A 22460-nucleotide genomic window follows, 5' to 3' on the forward strand; every position below is an offset into this window, starting at 1 on the left:
TCATACAACTTCCTATAACAGAAAACTAAAACAGGAAATTGCATCTGCCTAAATACTGAAAAAAGGAGAAACTGACTTTTGAAATTAAATCTCAGGCACTGGTGTTCCTTTTTTTTTATTTGTTCAAAAAAGGTCAGGAGATCATATGGTTCTTCACAGTAACACAGATTTAGTTTTAAAGCATTTATTCAAACTGCGGAACTAAATCTGCAGTGCAATGCTGCAGCGGTGCCTTACCCTTGGAAGAAAAACATCATAATGGCTTTCCAATTCAATAATTTTTCCAGAAGCTCACACAGTAAAGTAATGTCAACTCTGCAGAGATAAACGAGCAAAGCACAGGACACACATCAACACAAATACACTCACAAACCTAAGTTTCCACATTCTTGCTGTTCAGTATAAAAAATAAACACACTTATTTACTCTCAGAGGTTTATAAGAAAGGTTTAAAAAGACATATGTTCTGGTGTAGACAGAACTGCTTTAAGAGGGTTCAGAGAGAATAATTTGGTATTCCATAATGCTCAGATTTCTTTAGATTTTAGTTTTATACTGGATACATGTACAGGTTACACAGATACTGCAGCTGTTCTCACAACAAACGTCTGTCACAGATGATTGATGTAATGTAAGGGTCAGAATTAATGATGCTGTCAACATGATGTTGCATTTTCACAATGAGAAAAGACTGAGCTGTTCCATCTGTTCTGTAAAATAGTAAAACAGAAAAGGAAATGTATTAATCAAACTATTAACATTAAAACTAGTGGTAAATTTTCAGCTTTCTGTCTTTTTGCTACTTTCTGCTTATAATATAAAGCCAACTTTATGTTGCATTTAGAATAAAATCAAGCTGAAATGCACACACCACAGTGCAGGCAGAGAAGTCGAAGATTCATCCAGGAGCATGTGACGAAACAGACCGTCCATGTTTAATGCAACTGGAACTTTTGATTCGACTGCATGCAGAGCTGAGTCGAGATACAATTAGAGTTCCACCTGGTCTTTTAATTGAACAACCGTCTTTGGGCCTGTATGTATGAACAGGAACTACAATGGTTCATAACTTTTGCTACATTACAATGCATGAACATATATATGTGAATCAGATATTGCAACTAAATGTTTCTGTTAAGTGGGTGGTGGGTGCTGGTGGGTTTCCTCACATGAACTGCTGACTGAGGCTCTGACTGGATTAAGGTAAAGATTTTTACGTATCAATTCCAAAACAATTACATTAGCCAACTTGTGATTTTTAAGTAGTTTTACAGTTGTAAGATTTATTTATTTTTTTAACTTAAGTTTACGGACAGAGCCCTAATAATTTATGTTACAACCCGGCACAGGGGTATGATGAGTGTAACAAAAGAAGTGTGGGAGGGAGGCAGGTGGACGTGGATAAGCAATCAGTTTTATTGGAAAACCCAGAAATATACACAACCTGCAAAAGAGGTAACCAGCTCGTGTTGGGGTTAGAGGAACTGCTCAAGCAAAAGAACAAACGGAGATAATCCCGCTAACTTAGAACTCAGCCGGTGAACCAAAACTCAGAATATTCAGAAGGGAAAAACCAAAAGGACCGGCGCATTAAACAACGAACTAACTAAAAAGCAGTCCCAATAATCTATGAACAATGCAAAACAAAAAAAGGTGTTCAAACTAAACTAGCCCAACACATCCTAGCGGTATTTAGTGAAAAAGGAACTAAAAGCTTATACAAAACAAAGAAACTAAGAGCAGCCAAAAGAGCCGATGTATCTCCACAATAGAAGGGGTTCCAATAGTTTGCTAAACCAAAACACAACACAACTATTGTTACAAAACTGAAGTAAAACAAACCCAATATACTAGGGACTATCAAGGCTGAACATGCCACCACCAAGAGACAGAACACACATCCACTAAGTAACAAAGTCACCACAAAGTCGGACAAGCTGAGGGTGAAACCGTCTGTGTCGCACAGAAAGATTTGTCCAGCTCTTTGGCTCAACCAAGTACTGAATAAGCTGTGTGCACTTATGCCCAAGATGATATTGTTTGATGAAATCGTGATGTTTGTATTTAAACAAAATGACCTACAAAAAACTAAAAAAAAAAAAAAAAAAAAAAAAAAAAAACTGGATTAGTGGAGACTAACAACTTTAGAGAAGGTTTTGTAACCTTTTCCAACTTGACAAGTATCTTAATCTAAAGTCCTGAACATCATGCATGATAAACTTTACAAACATGTTGTGAAAAACAGACTGACAGAAGCCCATTCTTTAAATAAAAGGTAATTTCATTTATACTTTGTTGTTGTCCCATTTACCTAAAACATTATGTTCCAATTTTGCCCTGAAATTATTTGCTAATCCTGCAGATTTGCTTATTTCTTGACCACCTAAATGCAAGTAAGATCTTTAATCCATGCATAAACTGCCTGCTCTTAAGTATTTATACCACCTGCACAGCTAACGGGAAGGTAAGTTAACGTTTCAGCAGTTGTGTTTGTTTCATCTAGATATAATCAGATGGCCAGAAAATAAAAAAGTAAATGGTTTGAGTATGAAAAAAACAAACATTTCTCTGCAGCAGGTGTGACCTTGTACCCTTTATTTCCAATGGGGACAAACACAACAGCTAGGAACGAACGGTATCATTACCCACAGATATACACAAGCTGCAGTGCAAGTACACATGGGTATACAAGCAGACGGAGAAGTAGACAAATACACAGAGAGAAATCTATCCTTCAAACAAGTCAAGAAGCAAACACACACACACACACACACACACACACACACACACACACACACAGACAGACAGACAGACAGACAGACAGACAGATAGATAGATAGATAGATAGATAGAGAGAAAGAGCGAGAGAAAGAGAGAGAGAAAGAGAGAGAGAAAGAGAGAGAAAGATCTTATGATGAGGAGTTGACTTTGGTACAACTCGGCAAGGAAGAGTTCAAGGAGGACAATCTCTTGTTTTGTAGTAGGTATTTTTTCAGTCAAGCAGGCAGCATCCTTACGGAGGATGCACAAAGATGGCAATCAGTTTGTGCTAGTCACAAATGTGACATAAAAGAAAAATTAAACCTTATTTCTGACCTATGAAAAAGGGAATTCCAAAGTGCTGCCTGTCAATTAGAGAAATGTGTTTTCAAGATGAACCTGAACATTTCCGAGACTCAAATTGCTCTGGATGAATACCATTTTGTAGAAACTAAATAAAATAAACAAGCTAACAAAGAAAAGAGAAAATAAAAACAGGCTGATGAAAGGATACTCAGAAGGAGGATGATGTGAGATTCAGCCACAAACTGAGCCTGGCTGCTTCCGTGAATATAACTCTGTTGGAAACAAAAGACAAGGAGAGAGACAGTCACATTAGTTAGGCATTATTCTTTTTAATTGGTCATAATTCAGTTGTAAAAATATTGGTAAAATCTCTTAAAAGACATAAAGGAAATCCAAGTTTGGGGTAAGAATTAATTTTCCACTGCAAACCTTTCAATAGTTTTGCACTTGGGTATCTTGCAATGCCCCTGCCATTTCCTCTGACCCACAAAGGATATCAGTATTAAGATGTAAGAGTGTGCATGATGTAGGAAACTGCTGTGATGACCCTTAGACTAAGAACCCCCCAAACGTGTGCCTTAATGCAAACATTGTTTATATTATATCTAGACAGAAAGTTAAAGGAAACCCATTCACCATCTCTAATAACTGGTGTTAAGAAAAGATGGTACTTCTCATAATGCCAACAGCCTCAGTATGACATGGATGCAATTTTGATCATTACATTTATTTGTGTGATTTTAACTAAATTTCCTATAATCCCTATAACCAAACAGATGTTAGAAAAAAACTAAGATGGCTCTCTGAGTGACAAATCAGGAAAGGTGTCTGTGAAAAAGCAAACAAACAAACAAACAAACAAACAAACAAACAAATAAATAAATAAATGAACAAAAGGCTGTCACAAAATCTGTGCAGAGATATTACTAAGTGGCTCACAAGCAACAGGAGCAACAAAGCCAACTAAACTCTGCAAAAGGAAACAAAGGAGTGGCCAGTTTACTCTGCCATGAATAATTACAATAATCACACATGTTAAAATGATCACAACATGCTTATGAATTGGACCGTTACCCTTTAATCCATGCATATCTACCAACATGATTGGATTCATTAGGCAAGGCAAGGCATGTTTACCTGTATGACACATTTCATGCACAAACCAACTCAACGTGCACTACATAAAACAATAGAAGTATAAAGATGCAAAAGAAACATTAAAAATAGGAGGATTATAAAGATAGAACTATAACAACTAAGCTGTTGTGTTATCTCTTCTTATAGTTAAGTTAATTATCGTTTATATTCTGCTTCACATACCACAACAAATACAACCATAGCATCATCTTAGGGCCAGACAATAACCAGATCAAGCCAAAGTTTCACTAATCAAAGCCAGGCAAGATCAGCAATACCTCCAGTGCTCACAAACAACTATGTCACTAAATGCATCACATTAAGTGTTACATCATGTCTCCTTTCTGCAGAGCATTTCCCCTAAAATAGCGGGATATTAAGAATGGGATGACATAAAAAAAAGAAAAAAGGTTTAGAAGGTACTGTAGGTACCACCCTAGTAGAAACTTGTGCTGACTGTGAAACTAAATTAGAGTATATGCCTTTATCTTTTTAGTTAAAAGGATATACTTGTCCTTGACATATAGCAGAGACTTTGTTGAAGCCAAATACAGCAAGCAGCTTAATTTTCTGGCTTACTCTCATCTTTACATTTATCTTAATGAATACAGGAGAACAAGAGCGTCATGTCTGCTAAATGTGTGTCCTAGGTTTAAAAGTGAAAATGAGGACTTTAACTTTATGCTTTAACATAATGTTTAACATAATCACAAACATTTCATTTAAATAATTTTATTTAATTCAGATGGCAGGGAGGTCAAACTGAACCTACATAAAAATTCTCAAAGACAAATCTGATTTGTATTCACCAGTCAACCTCTGCGATCTCTTTAAGAAATGGAAGACAAAAAAAACTTTAGTTTTTATATCATTTATGCATTTTATTATTCAGATGCCACAATAATTGATCAAAAAATATTTTGAGATTTGCATCCTGAGATTTACAACCTGAAAAAAAAAACCCCAAAACATCCAATAGTAAAGAGACTCTAAAATATTTGTCTGTGGTGGGCCCCATTACGGGATGAAATTCAAGAGCAGTTCATGCTTATGAGTCATGTCAAGACAATCTGCCTCCATCTGCAGCACACAAACAGATAAATAACCCTGTATGGATAAAGAGTTTAATGCTTCTATACGTTTTGTTCACCAACCAAGGCCAAGCAGTACATTCATGACTCCAACTGGTACAGCCATGTTTGTGAAGACAAGGAAAAAGTATGACAATACTCATCGACCCATCATCAATTAAGGCCACATTTTATTTCTTTTCCTTTTTTTTTTTTGCAGGGACTGATGATGATTCATTAAGAATGATTTCACAAAGTGCAATGCTCATGATTCAAACTGCACAAGTGAGCTTTTCTAATAAGATCTTAGAGCCCTAATTCGATTGACATCTGTCAGTAAGTAATGGGCGGAAGTAGAGAGATAGACAAAGGAAAACAAAATAGTGGTCTTATGGAAAAGAAGCAAACTGGAGATAAGAAAGGAAGTTTTTCTGCAGATTATTAGCATCTTAGTTTGTAGCACACAGGTCTGGTTTTCTGCTTGACTGGCACTGCGTATAAGGATGAAGAGATGAAAAGAAGATGACAAAGGAAGTGGGATAAATAGTGGGCAGGCTGATTTGCTTCAGTGGAGAGAAATAAAGAAGTTTTGCACTTGACAGCATACACAAGGATAAAAAGGCTTAAATGGATTGCATTCTGCATTAGCTTGTGTTGTTACAAGAGGTGGTTTTTATTGACTGACAAGTCAAGGCTATTTTATTAGCACAATGTTTGTTTTGTTTAAGCATGATTTAGAAACAGGTTAAAGATTATTCCTTTGATTTCCTAACAACAATATGAAAATAGCAGCTCAGCTTCACTTGCTGCTTTATTTAAAAGCTTGAACATGTTAGGGTGTGTTGGTGCAAAACTGACAAATGTCAAAAAAAAAAAAAAAAAATGCAGATTGAGAATTGCTGTAAAACATTATGATGTGAAACTGTTAATTATGTTTTCTCAAAACTAAAGTCTTGTTTTGCAGAACGTCTTTCAGTCTTTTATGATTCAAATTTCCAGTCTAATTTGTTCAGGCAAACGGCTGCATGTGAGCCGTCTTACGGCTGCATCGCCTCCGGAGCTTATTGCGGCTATTTTGGTCAATGGTGCGTCCCAGAAGCGGCTTGTCACGCTAAACATACACGCCGTGACTTTTTTTGACGGAGCATGCGTCCAGAACTCATCAAGTTCAGCAGATCAGATAGGGGCAGACAGGAAATCAGACAAGACAGCAGCGTAAAAGCGTCTGGTAATTTCCAAAATAAAAGCCCCCATGGACATTTGTGTTCGCTGAACTATTTAAACGTTACGACATCAATCAGTCAGGGTGTCTTGGTGTTTTTTTTTTTTTTTTTTCCCCCCCATCATGGAACGACAAGACATTTATCCTGGAAGTGGAGAATCACAAGTTTATCCAATTATCCTGTGATTTTGTGACCTCGAGGACCCAGCTATGTGGACTGCATTCGCCAGTGCTTCACATCTGATACCCTCCCGGCGTGAATTGATCTGCTGTGGTGGTCAGAACGAACTCTCAGTGTGAGTTTGAGAAGTAGACACCATTTCTACCGCCACCATAAAGCTAAAAATTTACACTAAGTTTTTTTTTTTTTTTTTTTTTTAAACCTACATAATCCTGACTGATGTATTTTGGATCTGTGTTTTTAATGTGTTCTCCTATACTTCCACACAATATGTCATGTATGGGAGTATGAAGGAGCAGTCCTTGGTGAAGTGTGAATTAATCTGATCTGGACTGAATAGAACTGAATTAGAGTGAACTGGAGTAAAGGCAACTGTTCTGGACATGGATTGAACTTGTTTGCTTTCTTTCTGCAGTGACCTGAAATGACTGTTGTGATGAACTGGCTCTGTAAAAATAATTTCATCTGGATGGAATACAATCTTAGAAATACTCCTATAAAAACATGCATTTAATGATAGCAATAAAAAATATGTGCAACTATAACAGACGACACAACCACTGTCCTAAGAAATAAAAACAAATAAGAAAAAAATATAGAAAAGTATGACAACCCATTATTTGTCAAAACTGACCATTTCCTGAGTATGATAGTTGTCAATTTTCTGAAACAGGAGAATAATAACTGTTACAAAATAGCTTTTTTTTTCTTTAACTGATTTTTATTTTTTAACATCTTGACAGAAGCTTAACCTCAATTTAAAGAGCTAACATCCTTGTGTGATGTCTAAAAACGACATGGGGACAAATTGTAAATGCAGAAAAGTGAAGAGATTGTCCTTGTGTTAAATTACAGAATAAATTACAAACAAAACCACAAAAAAAAAAAAAAAAAAAAAAAACTTCTGCAGAACTTGAGGGACCAAATAATAATGACTGACAACTCTATCCGTAAACAACACACCCTTTGTGTGTGTGTGTCTTGTTACAAGAAATAAAAAAAGATAAAGACATAAATAAAAATAAAATAAAGAAATAAATGACACTGTTCTTCAAGACAGCTCCCTGTGTGTTACCCCCCTCAGCATAAAAATAAATTGCAAAGAGGCTGAAAGCAAGAGCAACGCTTAGGGAAAGGAACATTCCTCAATCCATGGCTGGGCACTTCCAATTAATCTGATGGATTAGAATGCAGGAGTTTCATTCATTAGTGTGCAGAGCTGAGAGTGTGCATGTCCGAGTTTATCTACGTAAGCGTGTGTATACTGAAAACCAGCAGGTAAATGTTTGCTGTTTAGGAAGAATTTATCCATGCCAGGAAAGTGTGATTGTGTTTGTTCATGAGGAAGTTGTGGTGAGCTAATGCTGAGCTGAATTCAAGAGCTAATCCAGCAGAAGCATTCTCCAACTTGCTTTCTCTCTACATCCAAAACTCCGGCTACCAACCAAAATCAAGTCATATGCTGACACAAAAGAGTGTTAATAAAAATAAGTAATTCACCATGAAAATTACACTATGCGTTGAGAAAAAACAGTAACCTGAGATATCAATGACATATAAATAAGAAAAACTTTCAGTGCTTCTGCTATTATATTATTTCTGCATAATGTTGAAAACATAAGGTTAGATAACATTACCTCAGGGAAAAGTTATGGGTAGTGCAGGTGACGCTCCTGTGCAGCATATGGGTTTGAATTAAAGTATATACAGGGTCAAACACACACCTACTCCATACCTTTAAGTGCTTCAATCAAGAGAAAAAAAAGCTCCTGGTGAACCACCTTTCATTATTGTGTCTTGCATCAAACCTGCACCACGATTTTTAACTAAGTGGCAAGGGCAAAAGCAAGGGCAGGCACCAGATTACATCCATCTCAATCTTGCTGCCATATATTAAAATTCCTCTTTTTCACAGTTCATGTGGAAGAGCACAATACACACCTCAAAGCAATACTACATAAATGTCCAACCTTAAAACTCATTCTGACTTGTTTTGATGGCACACTGACATTCATCATGGACATTCATGGAGCCATCATTAGCCGTGTTTTCATTAGTTTTTCGCAAAATAAAAGTGATATTTCTCAAATTTCAACAAAGTGCAATTGCGATTTGCGCGTTTTTCCACTGAATGGTGTTTTGCGCGTTATTCTCGTAAAATATTGCCCCGTGAGACTCCTAGTGTTTCCATTACGCTATTGCAATATACTATTATATCGACACGTCTGAAAAAACACCACATGAGAGTGTAGAAACCTTTAAGCGCTATTTGAGAGGTTTTTCGAAATGTATATGTTTCCATTACTGGTTTTTTATTGCAATATTTAGGTTTTGCAAAATTCTGGGGATAATGAAAACGCACCTAGTGTTTTGCAGCATCCTGAGCCAGAAGCCTGAAAAAACGCACTTCACAATTTCCTTTTCTATCCTGGGGTAACATGTTAGAACTGTGTTTTGCTGTACAATATCCAAGCATGACCCAGTTTAAAAAGTGGTACAAACACACTATGTACAGGGATGAAGGGCTTTAACAAAAAAATCAAATATATAAATCATAAATGATATGTATGTTTGGGGAGAGTGAATGTTTATTGAGTAGTGGAGAAGGTAGCAGGTTTAAATAAGTTTTTGCTTCATCCTACTGCTTTTCAGTCATGTTGGATTCGTTTTATTATTTTTTTCTTTTTTGTTTTGACTGTTGTCAATTGTTTGCTTTGTTTGTTTTTCAGTTTAATTTCTTGTGTTCCTCACACATGTTTGAAATAAAGTATTGATTCATTCATAGTACTGTGTCACACACCAGCAACTGGATATCAACACACTGGCCATTTTGAACACACCATAGCAGATTCGGCAAAGAAACAAAAGACGACATTATCATAGGAAGTGAGGAAAAGAAAGCAAGAATGAGAATGAGCAAGAGATAAAACACAAGTCAACATCAAATTAAATTTCTCTGGCTGGACAGAGCTCAGAGATGAGACAGGAAGCAAGACAGATGCAGAATTAACCTTTATGAGGTGCCAAAATGTGAAAATCTGGCGAAGTTCAGAGGTACCGCGTTTAAAGGTCCTTTATAAGAATAGTAGATTGTGTAGGGTAAACTAATGATAAGATATTTTTGTGCTTAGAAATGCTTCCTAAAGGTTGCTATAAAATGAAAAAAAAAATATCTAAAAGCCATGAATGAAATACACTTACAATGCAGTGTTTAGAAAGGCTTTGGCAAGGTCCCAAAACTAAAAACTAATTTGATCCTGTGGATACAGACCACATGAAATAACAAATTTAACACTTGACTCAATGTGTGTCATAATACAACAGTCATCTAAATGCTGGAGGTGAAAAGAGACTGCTATTTTTATTTATTTTTGTTATGAAAAAACGTGGGAAACTGTGGCATTTAATCTACTCTCTTTGCCCAAAAGGAAGTGCCATCAATGGCTGGTTATATCATGTCTTTTTCTACCACTAGAACTGGAAAAAAAAAAAAAAACAGCAAAATCACATCAACAAATATGGCCAGCTCTTTCCTAACTCTATTTAATATATAACGGGGCCACCATCAGTCACCAGTCACCTCTTCTACATGGATGACATCAACCTGTATGCAAAGAGTGATAAGAGACATTGACTCACTGATCTAGGTAACAAATAGAGGGAAGGTAGTCCATTCAGAGAGCATTGCACTCCCAGAGGGCAGAATAGCAGATGCTGAGGAGAGCGGCAAGTACCATGGCATACCACAAGCAAATGGCAACCACGCAAAAGCCACAAGGAAAGCTGCCACAGCCAAATATCTGGAACGAGTAAGGAAAGTCCTGAAAAGTCAGCTCATTGGCAAGAACCTTGCCAGTGATCCAACACCCTGCAGGGATAATAAGCAAGTTCAGACCTCAGATGTTAAAACATGAAAGTTGTTCACCATGCATGGAGGGTTCCACCCCAAATCCAGAGAGCATACACTAAGCACAAAGAGAGAAGTCGAGGACTAGTGAGCAGGGCCACTTTCCAAGATGAAAAATCCAAGCTCCATGAACACACCAGGAAGATGGCCCCAAGAGATGAAGCACTGAGTGCCTCAGGCAATGGAACCTAGAGGAGAATGAAATGGAGGAACCATCATAGGACAAGCCCCTGCATGGGATGTACCACCAACATAGAGCTGAAGTGGCGGATATGAACAAGTCCTACCAATGGCTAGAGAGAGCTGAACTGAAGGATATAGGCATAGTGTACAGAAACATCTGTACAGAATATGGACTGGAGACTGGAGGTTATATTGGGCAACACCTCCCAATGTGGTGGAGAATAAGAGGGTTAAGATCCTGTGGGACTTCCAGATACAGACCGACAAAATGGTGGTGGCCAATCAACTATACATTGTGATCATGGATAAGCAGCAAAGGAAAGCCATAGTGCTCGATGTAGCCATCCCCAATGATGGAAATATCAGGATGAAGGAACACGAGAACCTGGAGAAATATCAAGGACTCAAGGATGAACTGGAGGGAGCCTGGAAGGTGAAGGCAACAGTAGTACTAGTGGTCATTAGCATAATTTTATATATATATATATATATATATATATATATATATATATATATATATATATATATATATATATATATTTATATACAGTGGTCCCTCGCTATATTGCGGTTCATCTTCTGCGGTCTTGCTGTTTCGCAGATTTTTTGTATGCAGCACTGCATATTTAAGTATATGTAAATCCTATTTCAACCACTCTATGTCCAAATTTTACTGTAGAAATCAGCCTATTGTGCTTTGTTTCTTGATTGGGTTGGTAAACATCAATACGTCAACATCAATGTCCTGAGTTCTTTAACCGTAGCCCAGTTTTTATATCTATACTGTAATATGGTAGTGTTGCTTCACGGCAAGGTATTATATCGATTTTTTTTTTCTTCTTAAAGTTGGATTTATTTCAAGCCTCATGTTAACTAAATGTTCAGTGCCTTCGGAACCTACCGCACCACCAAAGTGTCTGAGGAAGACGCTAACCATTGCTTAAAAGATTGAACTATTGGATATGCTAAAGGAAAGGAAAAGCTGTGCAGCTGTTGGGCGCCACTATGAAATAAATGAATCTTCAGTTCGGTACATAAAAAAGAAAGAAAAAATATAAGGAAGACAGAAGCAGTAAGTTTTAACCAGAATGCGAAGAGGGTGCTAACTTTCTGCAGTAATACCATTGTGAGGATGGATTCCAGTTTAGCTTTGTGGATCACTGACTGAAGGAAAAAGAACATCACGCTAGATACAAACACCATCCGCACTAAGGCAAAAAAAAAAGAAAAAAACTTTATGAAACTTTTGTGTTAAATGATGACATTCCTGACAACGAGGAGGACAAGGAAGCAGAGCCATGTCCATTCAGTGCTTTTACCACAGGACCAACCCTATTAAACGCAAGCAAAGGCTGGTTTGACAAATTTCAGAAGCGCTTTGGACTTAAGAGCGTTTGTCTGCATGGAGAAGCCACTTCTGTGGATACAAATGGAGCCGATGAGTACGTGAACAACAAATTTAAAGCCATCATCGAGGAAGGGGGCTACAAGCCTGAACAGGTTTTTAATATGGATGAGACTGGATTGTTTTGGAAGCGAACGCCTATAATGAAGGATGAAGCCAAAGCCCCTGAGTTCAAGGCCCAAAAAGACAGAGTGAACCGCTTTATGATAAAGCCAGGGCTTATTTATAAGTCAAAAAACCCAAGACCTCTAAAAAACAAAAGCAAAAATGTGTTGCCTGTGTACTGGATGCACAACACAAAGGTCTGGATGACAAAAGTACTTATTTTGGACTGGTTTCAGGGGTGTTTTGTCCCGGAGATGAGGCGTTATCTGATTTGAAAGTGCTTCTGCTCATAGACAATGCAGGAGGCCACGCTGCCGATTTGTCTCATGAAGGTGTGCAAATAGAATATCTGCTGCCAAACACCACGTCCCTGATTCAGCCTATGGATCAAGGGATCATCTGCGCATTCAAAGCTCTCTACACCCGCAATGCGCTGCAACATCTGGTTAAAGCTGTAGACTCTAAACAAGACTTTTCGCTAAAGGCTTACTGGCGTGAGTACATCATTGCTTCGTGTCTCCTAAATATTCAGAGGGCCATTCAGAAGATGAAGAATGAAACATTGAATGCCTGCTGGAAAAAAACTGTGGCCAGAAGTGGTCCGCGATCATATGGGTTTTTATCCTGATGATCTTCATCACTCTGCAGTGGATACAGTTGTGAATCTGGCAAAACAGCTTGGGGGAGATGGTTTTACTGATATGACTCCAGATGACACAAATGCCCTGATTGAGTCCACCTCACAACCATTAACAGACGAAGACTGACGGAAATGACAAAGCCCACAAGTGAAAGAGAGGAGGAAGAGGACACGTGTTGAAGAATAGGAGAAGGTCGGATTAACACTTGATCGGTGTCATTTCGCGGATTTCATTTATCGCAGGGTGTTTTCAAAATGTAACCCCCGCAATAAACGAGAAACCACTGTCAATATATATATATATATATATATATATATATAAAACAATCCAAATAATCAAACCCTATGCTTAATTTATCCAGATTAAAAAAAAAGAAAAGTTGTGCAATATTGTAGGCTATATATATTCATTAGCTAGCTCTTAAAATAAAATGTTGGAAATTCATGTGTTAACACTGATTTGGAGATTTGACACAATATCACAACTTATATTCATATTCATGCATGTATTTAAATAATTTAATATTAAAAGACTTGCATAAGAACTACATACAATCTGTCAGATTCTGACACATATTAGAAGTCTGCTTCAATGGACTTGTAAAATATGCATTTACAGATGAAGGCCAAAGCCATCTGAAAAGTCTAAGAAACACACTTTGACAATGATTTTCCACAATGTGCCAATTTTAAGCCTTCAACATTTAAATGAAGACATACAAGGACAGTAGCATAAGGGCCAATAAATGTCACATTAAGCAGATTCCACACTTGGCATTAGTTAAAAGCTACATCAAGGCTGAAAACTCAAAGTATTTGAAAGGTACACATAACTTGAAACCTTCCGCTTTCTTGGCTCAACAATAAAACCACTGGTACGTCGGCTGTTAAGAAATGTGTGCCAGATAACCTTTTCAAATAGTCACAATCATCCCTTTCCATCCTGTATCATGTATTTGTGTGTAAAATGCATGTCTGAATGTGTGTTTTGGTTGATAAAGGTCAGAAGGCGCTCAGACAGGCAGAGGGATAAATGGAAAATCAACAAAGCAGATGGAACAGTGAGGAGGTCAGGGTATGCAATGAATTGAATATCTGCTTGGTTTAAAAAAAGAAAAAGTGAGAAAGAGTGTGTTTGTTACAAATTGCAATGATAAAAGTGGATCTAATGAATTCTAATTAAGAGTATCAACTAAGTAAAGTCAGACATGTAGTTGGTAGAAGAATAAAAAATCTTTTTTGTTTGTTTGTTTTTAGACTAAAAGCTTAAATAATAGAATCAAAAACTCTCAATTAAATGATGCACATCAATGACTGAAAGCATTATCAACCACACAGAAAACATATGGGGAGCTGATTTATCCTGAACAGTAAAGGGACGGCTGTTGGGTTCACTGAACCCGTAATTTGTGCAAATATAATAGTCTACTTTTGGGATTCACATGTGCTTTAAAATCTCATCATCAACTCATTGTTTATGCAGTACAGGGTTTGCACACTCCAGGTAGAGTTGAGTTTAATTACTCTGGAGTCAATTAAAGCTGCTTAAAACTTGACTCATAGAACTAGATGACTTTTCCTTTCCTCAACAGACTGTGGGTAGAATTTACTATTTATTACTGGCACAAATTCTGTTTTGGCATTTAAATAAATAAAGAGGTTTATAGGCAAGGAGTGGACACATTATTTTTTGCATCTAGCCCTGTTATATGCTTATTTATAGGCTCAAAATTCAAACAGAAGAGTATTTTAATGAATCATCAGACTTATTCTCTAAGCCCTGGCAGCAGAATTCACTACAGATTACGAGGGTTGCTGCATGGTTGGTGTGCAACATAAGCATCAGGATTGTGTGATGGAAAAAGTCTCTATTCGTGTAGATTGTATTTAAAAGCCAAAGAAGGAGGTTAGCAGAAATGCTGACAAGACGCTGGAGGAAATGTGAGATGACTCAGAGCTCCATTTAGGAGACATTAACAGACTGTACCAAAACTTTTTGCAGCTCTTTGTTGTTTTTGTTGTTCCAGTCATGTGATTGTGCTGCTGAGATATCACTTTCAACATTTATACTCTCCCTGACATCAGGCTAGTGAAGCATTATCAAATGGCTAGGATGCTGTGATGTACTAGCAGGTTGATTTTAAGATTTTTTTAAAAGTTTTTCTTGCAGTTGTACTTTTTTTAGGACATCTTAGAGTTACACAGAAGGCTGCAGAAATAGCCAGGTATTGGGTATGTATAAAGCATTTCCTTATTATTGGTATCTGGATCCATGTTAGGCATTAAAAACTCATTACTTATGCGTGCAGTCCGATCCTGAACCTTTGCAAAACAACGACAAATCTGAAAGTAGTTAGTTATAGCTCTCATGGAGAAGTTTAAAAAATCTTTTTGTCTAAGCCAAAAAGAGCTTCCTAATTAAAACGTTTTTAGATTTCACACATTTAGATTACAAGTTCCTTGTTATCAAAAGGTTTGCTTGTTTTGATTTGAAATTGTGCCGTTCCTGGTAGATTTCTGATTATGATTATTAAATGAGCTGGTAAAGCCCATGTCTGTACATCAGTAAAGCTTTACAATGTCAACTGTTAAATGGGACACCATATCTTAAAACTTCTAATTAGCACTATCCTGATGGTGGAACCACTACACTTGCAGTAAACATGGAGCATATGAAGGATGCTGATGCTGTGAATAAGCTTTCTTACACAATCCACTTACTATAATGCTCTGATGGAGCAGACACTATTCCACAAAAAGAACATCAGAGTACATCTTCTGATCTAAACCCATAAACTTGATGTCAGTTTAGTTCCTAATCTAATAATCAGGAATTTAACATTACTGGTTAGTAGTGGTCATTTCTACAAAAGGTATATGGTCCATAAAGTGCCCTTTAACCTTGTTGAGCCCTTATAAGTGGCTTACATGTGTTTCTCATTCACCCATTCACACAAATGCTCATATTGTCTCATTAGATATGTACATTCTATATACAACATTAGGGCTGCAATGATTAGTCGACGTTGTTGTTATTAACGAATAGTCGACAATGAATTTAGCCGTCGACTTTGTCAGCAAAAAAAGAAAAAAAAATACCGGTGAGACATCGTCTTCTAATCCTATCTCTGCTGAGAGTTGCACAATGCACATGCACAAAGACGGGAAAAAAAAACAGAGTGAGACATCGTCTTCTTTTTTAATCTCTGATGAGAGTTGCACATGCGCAGTGAAGTCCGCCAGGGGAAAAATATGGTGGCGGACTAGGGAAGAAAACGTCAGCGGAGAACGTTAAAAGTCTGGGATAACTTCACGTTAAACTTACAAAATAAATTAAATACATGTGAGATTTTTAAAGTGGACCTTGTGTACCACGGAAGTACGTCTGCAATGCTCGAACATTTAAAGAGGAGGCACGTCAGACTTAACAACCTTATGCAAAATTTCAAAGCTGAAAGTGAAATAAGATCCATTTATAATAATCGTGAGATACATAATCCAATTGGTCGACTAGTCGTTTTAATAGTCGGTGACTAATCGACCATCAGCATAGTCATTAGTTGCAGCCCTATACAACATATTGCACATCTTTCCTATACGATCTCACACCAATGAACATATTAACACAGGGATCAACATCTTACCCAAGGACTCTTTGTCCTTTTCTTGGAACACCAAGGGAATGAGCTGCTGACTTTCTGGTTGGAAGATGACTACCCTACCAGCTGCACTTTGGTGTTAATGAAACATAAAATATGCAGGGTTTATCATTTTATCCAGATCAGCTATTGAAAGGTTGCTGCTCGAGGAATTATCAGAACATCTGAGCTGGAAGTTATCCAGCACTGAATCAGCTGTGCGGCACAGCAGGTGGACACATCGTACTATGGTGGTTACTCGGTTCACGTCGACAGTGGATAAAAATGACCTTGGTAATGTTCTGAGAGCCATCTTGCAGGGCTTTAAAGCTAAATTGTCTGTATAAGACCCATTCTGTTTCCATTTCTGCTTCAGAACTACAACCTTATTTCTCCATCACTTCCTGAAACTACACAGTTGGGGATTACGTTAATCTCAGTGTTAAAAAGAGTTTGAGTTAATGTGTCATTAATGCGATAACTCTGACAGCCCTAATATTTACTATTTAGCAGTAAAAGCCAAATAATCTTAACATGGGCCTCCAGGTCAGCAGTAGAGTTCACCCCCAATATATTCCAGCAATGCACACAAATAAAGTATATACATGTACATACCATACAGAATAAACAAATGTATTATTTATTTAACACTAATTCTAATAAAGCAATAAAAGAATATCTAACAGTTTCCTACACCTTTTCTTTGTGCAGATGAAACTGACAGTGAGGAGCGCTACTTCTCTTGCATTTTTTACTATTATCTTCTACTATATCTTCTTTTGTTAAGTGTTGGCTGAGTCGGTGTACACAGTTAAAACTGAGAGTGATGATATTATGAGATATTAACTGGTCCAGACAAAGATTCCCCTAGAATGAAACTTCCAAATAATGAAAAAAAATGCCACTAATAACAGCTGCTAAAAACTATAAATCAATAATTATTGATCACCTATTAATAGGGAAATGTCAGTAGCCAACAGCTTAAATGTAAGGTAGGATACTATTCAACAGTTTACAGTTTTGTGTCAAATTTTTTTAATTTCCTGTTTATATAAGGGGATTCCTGATACTTTGACCAAGTTTATGATATTCCAGTATATCTGTGAATGTATGTATACTGCAGTATATGAGCCTCTGAGTGAAGGAATGTGCTTTTTGGGTATTTGAATGCACATATGTGCTTACTAAAATGTGTGTATAGCCAAACACAGCTGCATTTGTGCCCTATTTTATGTCAAAGCTAAAATGAGCAAGCCTGCTGTCTTGGCTGCACAGTGAGACACACAGAGTTTCATCTGCTTCGTCGTGCCATTTATCGGTTGACAAATCCTTTCAATATTGTCTACCTGGCTTCGCTCTCTCATCATTTTAAAGGAATTACACTGTCTGGGGGGATGCAAGGATTAGAGAAAAAAGGTGAAAGGAATTATCAACAAAACTGGGAAGGAGAACAGGAAGATAAGATAGGTATCTTTTCAATATTATCTGCCCAGTTTTGCCTTTCAAGTAGTCACTCCCAACTATTTTGTTGGAGTTGCTCCATCTGTCCTTGATACCTTAGTAAATATGGTAGACCAAATGCATGTGCCACATACTTTGCTTATCCAAAAACAAAAGTAGCACACTCTAATATTGTGTTAGATCACTTTGATGATGGCACACATCCGTTTGGCATTATTTCAATAAGCTTCTGTATCATCACAACATTTACTTCCATCCAGAGCTGCATTAATTTTTCACCAAGATCCTGTAGTGATGATGGAAGAGTCAGATCGCTGCACCAAGGGTTCAGGTCTGGACTCTGTGGTGGTCAATCCATGTATGAAAATGACGCCTCATGCTCCCTGAACCACTCTTTATTAAGTTGAGCCTGATGAATCCTGGCATTGTCATCCTGGAATATGGCTGTGCCACCAGGGAAGAAAAAGCCCAATGATGAAATAACCTGCTCATTCAGTATATTCAGCTGGTCTCATTCTTTGTAAACATGATGTTGCTGAACCTAGACCTGACCAACTGCATCAATCCCAGATCATAGACTGCCCCCGCAGGCTTGTACATTTGGGACTCGGCATGATGGCTTCATCACTTCATCCTCCTCTCTTCTTAACCTGATGCTCCCATCAATCTGGAACAGGGAAATCTGGACTCATCAGATCACATGACTTATTTCCATGGCTACAGAGTCTAATCTTCATGCTCTGGTTAGCCTCACTGATCAATGGTTGTCTTATGACTACACGGCCGTTTAGACCCAATCTCTTGAGTTCCCGTTGCACTGTGGATGTAGAAAATGCTCTTCTTTTCACTATTAAACTGCTAAGCTGTGAGTTCTATTGCTGCCTTTTTTATGATTTGAATTTATCAAACATTTAAGATATCGGTGATCACAATCAATCGAGACTTTTTCCCCAGCCACATTTCTGCCTCAAAGATGATGGTTCTCCATTATCCTTCCAGCTTGGATCGTTCTTAACTTTCCCATTTTAGTAGTTTTAGCAATCTTAGATATTTGCTATGCTTGATGCATGCCAATAAGTTAATCCTTCTTAAACAGACTAACATCTTTTCCTTGACCACAGGATGTATCCTTTGACATCTTTTTTAGTTCTTTGTTAATGAGAAGCTACTCACTGCATCAGCTAAGATTGATAAAGTAGTTATCTAATAGGAGGCTTGTGCATTTTTGCTTAGTTAAATTCAGATTGTGACTTACTTTTTTCTTTTTGGATGTGCAGTTTTAGTCAATACACACCATGCTACTGTTGCTAAAAAGAAATTATTAATATAAAGCGATAAAGCCCTGTAAATCCCCCCTTGTAGAGGAATTTACTTGACTTAGTTGAACAGTAGAAACAATCCTAATAAAGCCTCACAAACACTCTGTGCTCCTTTTATCTGGACACCGAAACAGGCATACATTACTCTAAATGCAATCCAGCATCTCCAACTGATAAACATTATTCAAACTTTATTGCTACAAGCTGACTGTAACTGTACCTATTTATCAGTCTATTTATGGAAGATATTTCTCTTCATGTCAGTTCATGAATTAAGTACAGATTTAAACAACTCAGACACAAAAAAATAGTTATATCTAATGTTAAATGTATGTTTTCTACCTAGTATCATTTGTCTTTTTAAAAAATAATATAGGAAAATGTTATGTCTAATTTTTTATATACATAGCTTCTTGGTTTTTCTTTTCTTTTTATTTTAAATGTAATCCAAGACTGGCTCATCAGCCCTGCTGCACTTACCTGAAATAATTTGGTTTCTGCATGCTCAGTAATAAATCTTGTATGACCTGCTCACCTATACATTTAAATACTATGCCTATGGCTACTGCCTCTGAAAGCTATTGAATTAATTTCTGTCTATATCTAAAATGCTGTTTTAATACTTGACTAATTCAAAGTTTTAATGCTGCCATAATCTCTTTGCTCAGTTCATGCAAATGCAGGAACAAGAGAGAGGAGGGCATGCAGGAATGTTTAAAATTAGCTGAGCGCACCTCATTCTCCTGAAGGTTTCTGTATTACGTGATGACAGGTAGAGATGGAAAATAGGGCCTGTTAGGAATGGGCTCAGGGGAAGATGGGAAAGAAACAAAGAGAATTGATGAAGCGTTAGGGCACAAGCAAAGAGCAGAGAAGCTAAGCGGAGGAAGAAAATGTGATGTTTGCAACAATGTGGATGGTGTCATTGTCATGTATACAGAAAATCAGGTCTATTGGCAATATATATTAGACCATGAAAAGTTTTTGGAACAATAAGGGAGAGTCAACAATGCCTCATAAATTGGGTGATTTTTATATAGAAGCAAGAGGCATAATAAGGTGTTTTTCACTCAGTGTTTTTACTCTAAGTGTGCAGTGTGCTCCTCTTCTGCTCATCTTTGTGAGTCTACATAAACTTATTCTCCTACAGCAACCTAACACCTGTGTATGTGACCGCAAATGTCACTCACAGTGAGAGAATTTTTGTGCTCGTATGTGTGTGACAACATGATCCTAACACACATTCAGCCACATGTTTTTAAGGATTGTTTCCTTCACACATCCTACAACTAACTGTCATTGCCATTCCGCTCCCCATGTTCCCATTACCGCCTCTTCCCAATGCATCTAATTTTTATTTTTTCTCCCAGTTTTCACCACATTTTTTATTTTATTTATTTTTACAAATGACTGAACTAATTTAAATGATTATCGCCACCATGATTTTCTACCTGTGTGAGAGTGTCTACAGACAAACTGGTAATGAGTGGGATTAGTCAAAAAAAAAAAAGACATAATGGTAATACTAACAGAGAGAAAGAGAGACATAAAAATACACATAATACAACTTAACTTGTAAATACAGTAAAACACCACTGTAAAAAGATCAGTCTTCACCCTTAAAAAATGACCAAAACCAAATTTAGCACTTGTGAAAAACAAGCTCATTGAGGAAACATAAAAAAAAGAGGGTATGGAGAGACTGGAGCACTGAAAGAAGGTACACGGACATGTAGGAAACATGGACAATATATGAATAACAAAGCACAGAAAAAAATGATGTAATTCCTACCACTTGTCCATTCTGTGGGTTTTTGTGGGCATAAGGGGGACCGCGGATGTGATTCCACATCTGACCCGAGGTCATTGCAAAAACCACACACTAAAGAGAAAATGGAAAGAGAAAAAAAGGAAGCACAGGAAGAAAAACAAGATAATAGACATTAATAACATGTGAATATTATAGAAATTTCAATGCAGTGTGTGAAGTTTTTCCATTTCATTAAAGATTTAGTTTATTCAAATAGGCTAAATGAAAATCCACTGAGGTGAACGTAAGAGAACTAAACTTACTTCAAATGTTGTTTACTTTATGTGATTTACTGATCATTTGAGGCAAAGCATAGCAAATATTTTTCTCTGTGGGTCATTAAATTCAAAACACAGTCTGTCTGGGAATGAAACTTTCAGATGTTTTACCAAAGCAGCCATGGCCCATCCAGTCTTGTTATATATGAACTCCAAGTTGTTCCTCCTCAGATACAGCAGACCTCCAACCAGAGACACTAAGAGAGCCAAAGCAATAGTTCCTGAATAATTAGGAGGACGAAAGACCCGGATCTGAGGACATAGAAAGACCAAAAGAAAAAATTTTCAACATGCTCATAATAAGAAAAGGAAAAAATAAAAATAAAAATAAATATATATATGTATGTATATATATATATTTACACATGTATATATTTATATTTATATTACCACGTTATTGCATTACAGTAAAACATGTTATTACATTTTTCTTTTTGTTTTTTTTTTCTCTCTTGCTCACTGGCTCTGAACACATTGAAACCACATGCAAAAGCTTGCAGTCCAATGCCTCTTCCTCCATGTCTTGTCCTACTGCAGTGGTGCGTCTCATGTAAACAATTAGGAGAGAGCAGGTTTACTAAAATATAGAGAAATTTCCTGTCTGGCACAGAAGAAGAGAAAGAAGAAAAAGAACCAACATTTCTCTTTGTCAAAATGACTTTTGAACAGGAAACTGTTACCAAAAGACAATGAGAAACACAGTTTTATTTTTTTTTTTTTTTTTGTTTTAACTAAACATTTATCATGCTAACAACTTTTATCCTGGCGGATATTTGAGGCAAGACAGTCAAGGTAAGACATGTTTTCTGACTATGTTTTACACATGAAGCATAAATTGGGCCTTCTTTTGCCTCTGGTTCGGTAAATCTTGGTCATAATGAGATGAAATGTACAGTTTCGGAATCTGTAATACGCGAGCTTTCAGTAGAGGAGTTGTTTGTCTGTGTTCATGCTGTTAGGTGGACACGGAGAGCCATAACCTCAGAACAGAATAGGGGAGGTGTGGCTCAGTTTCTTGTAGTCTGAGGGTTGCCGGTT

The 22460-nt window shown here is 37.0% G+C and overlaps 1 protein-coding gene across 1 annotated transcript in view; it reads right to left on the reverse strand.

The window, feature by feature from the left end:
• tusc3 (tumor suppressor candidate 3) overlaps nt 1-22460 on the reverse strand; it is a 70969-nt gene that overhangs the window by 8463 nt on the left and 40046 nt on the right. The window contains exons 5-7 of the mRNA XM_041983630.1: nt 21534-21674; nt 21127-21216; nt 3275-3338 (exon numbers count right to left, since the gene is read on the reverse strand). Of these exons, the coding sequence (XP_041839564.1) occupies nt 3275-3338; nt 21127-21216; nt 21534-21674 (295 nt within the window). The remainder of the gene's footprint in view (nt 1-3274; nt 3339-21126; nt 21217-21533; nt 21675-22460) is intronic.

This window comes from Melanotaenia boesemani, chromosome 4, assembly GCF_017639745.1.
Source record: "Melanotaenia boesemani isolate fMelBoe1 chromosome 4, fMelBoe1.pri, whole genome shotgun sequence".
In the NCBI taxonomy this organism is placed as follows: Eukaryota; Metazoa; Chordata; class Actinopteri; order Atheriniformes; family Melanotaeniidae; genus Melanotaenia; species Melanotaenia boesemani.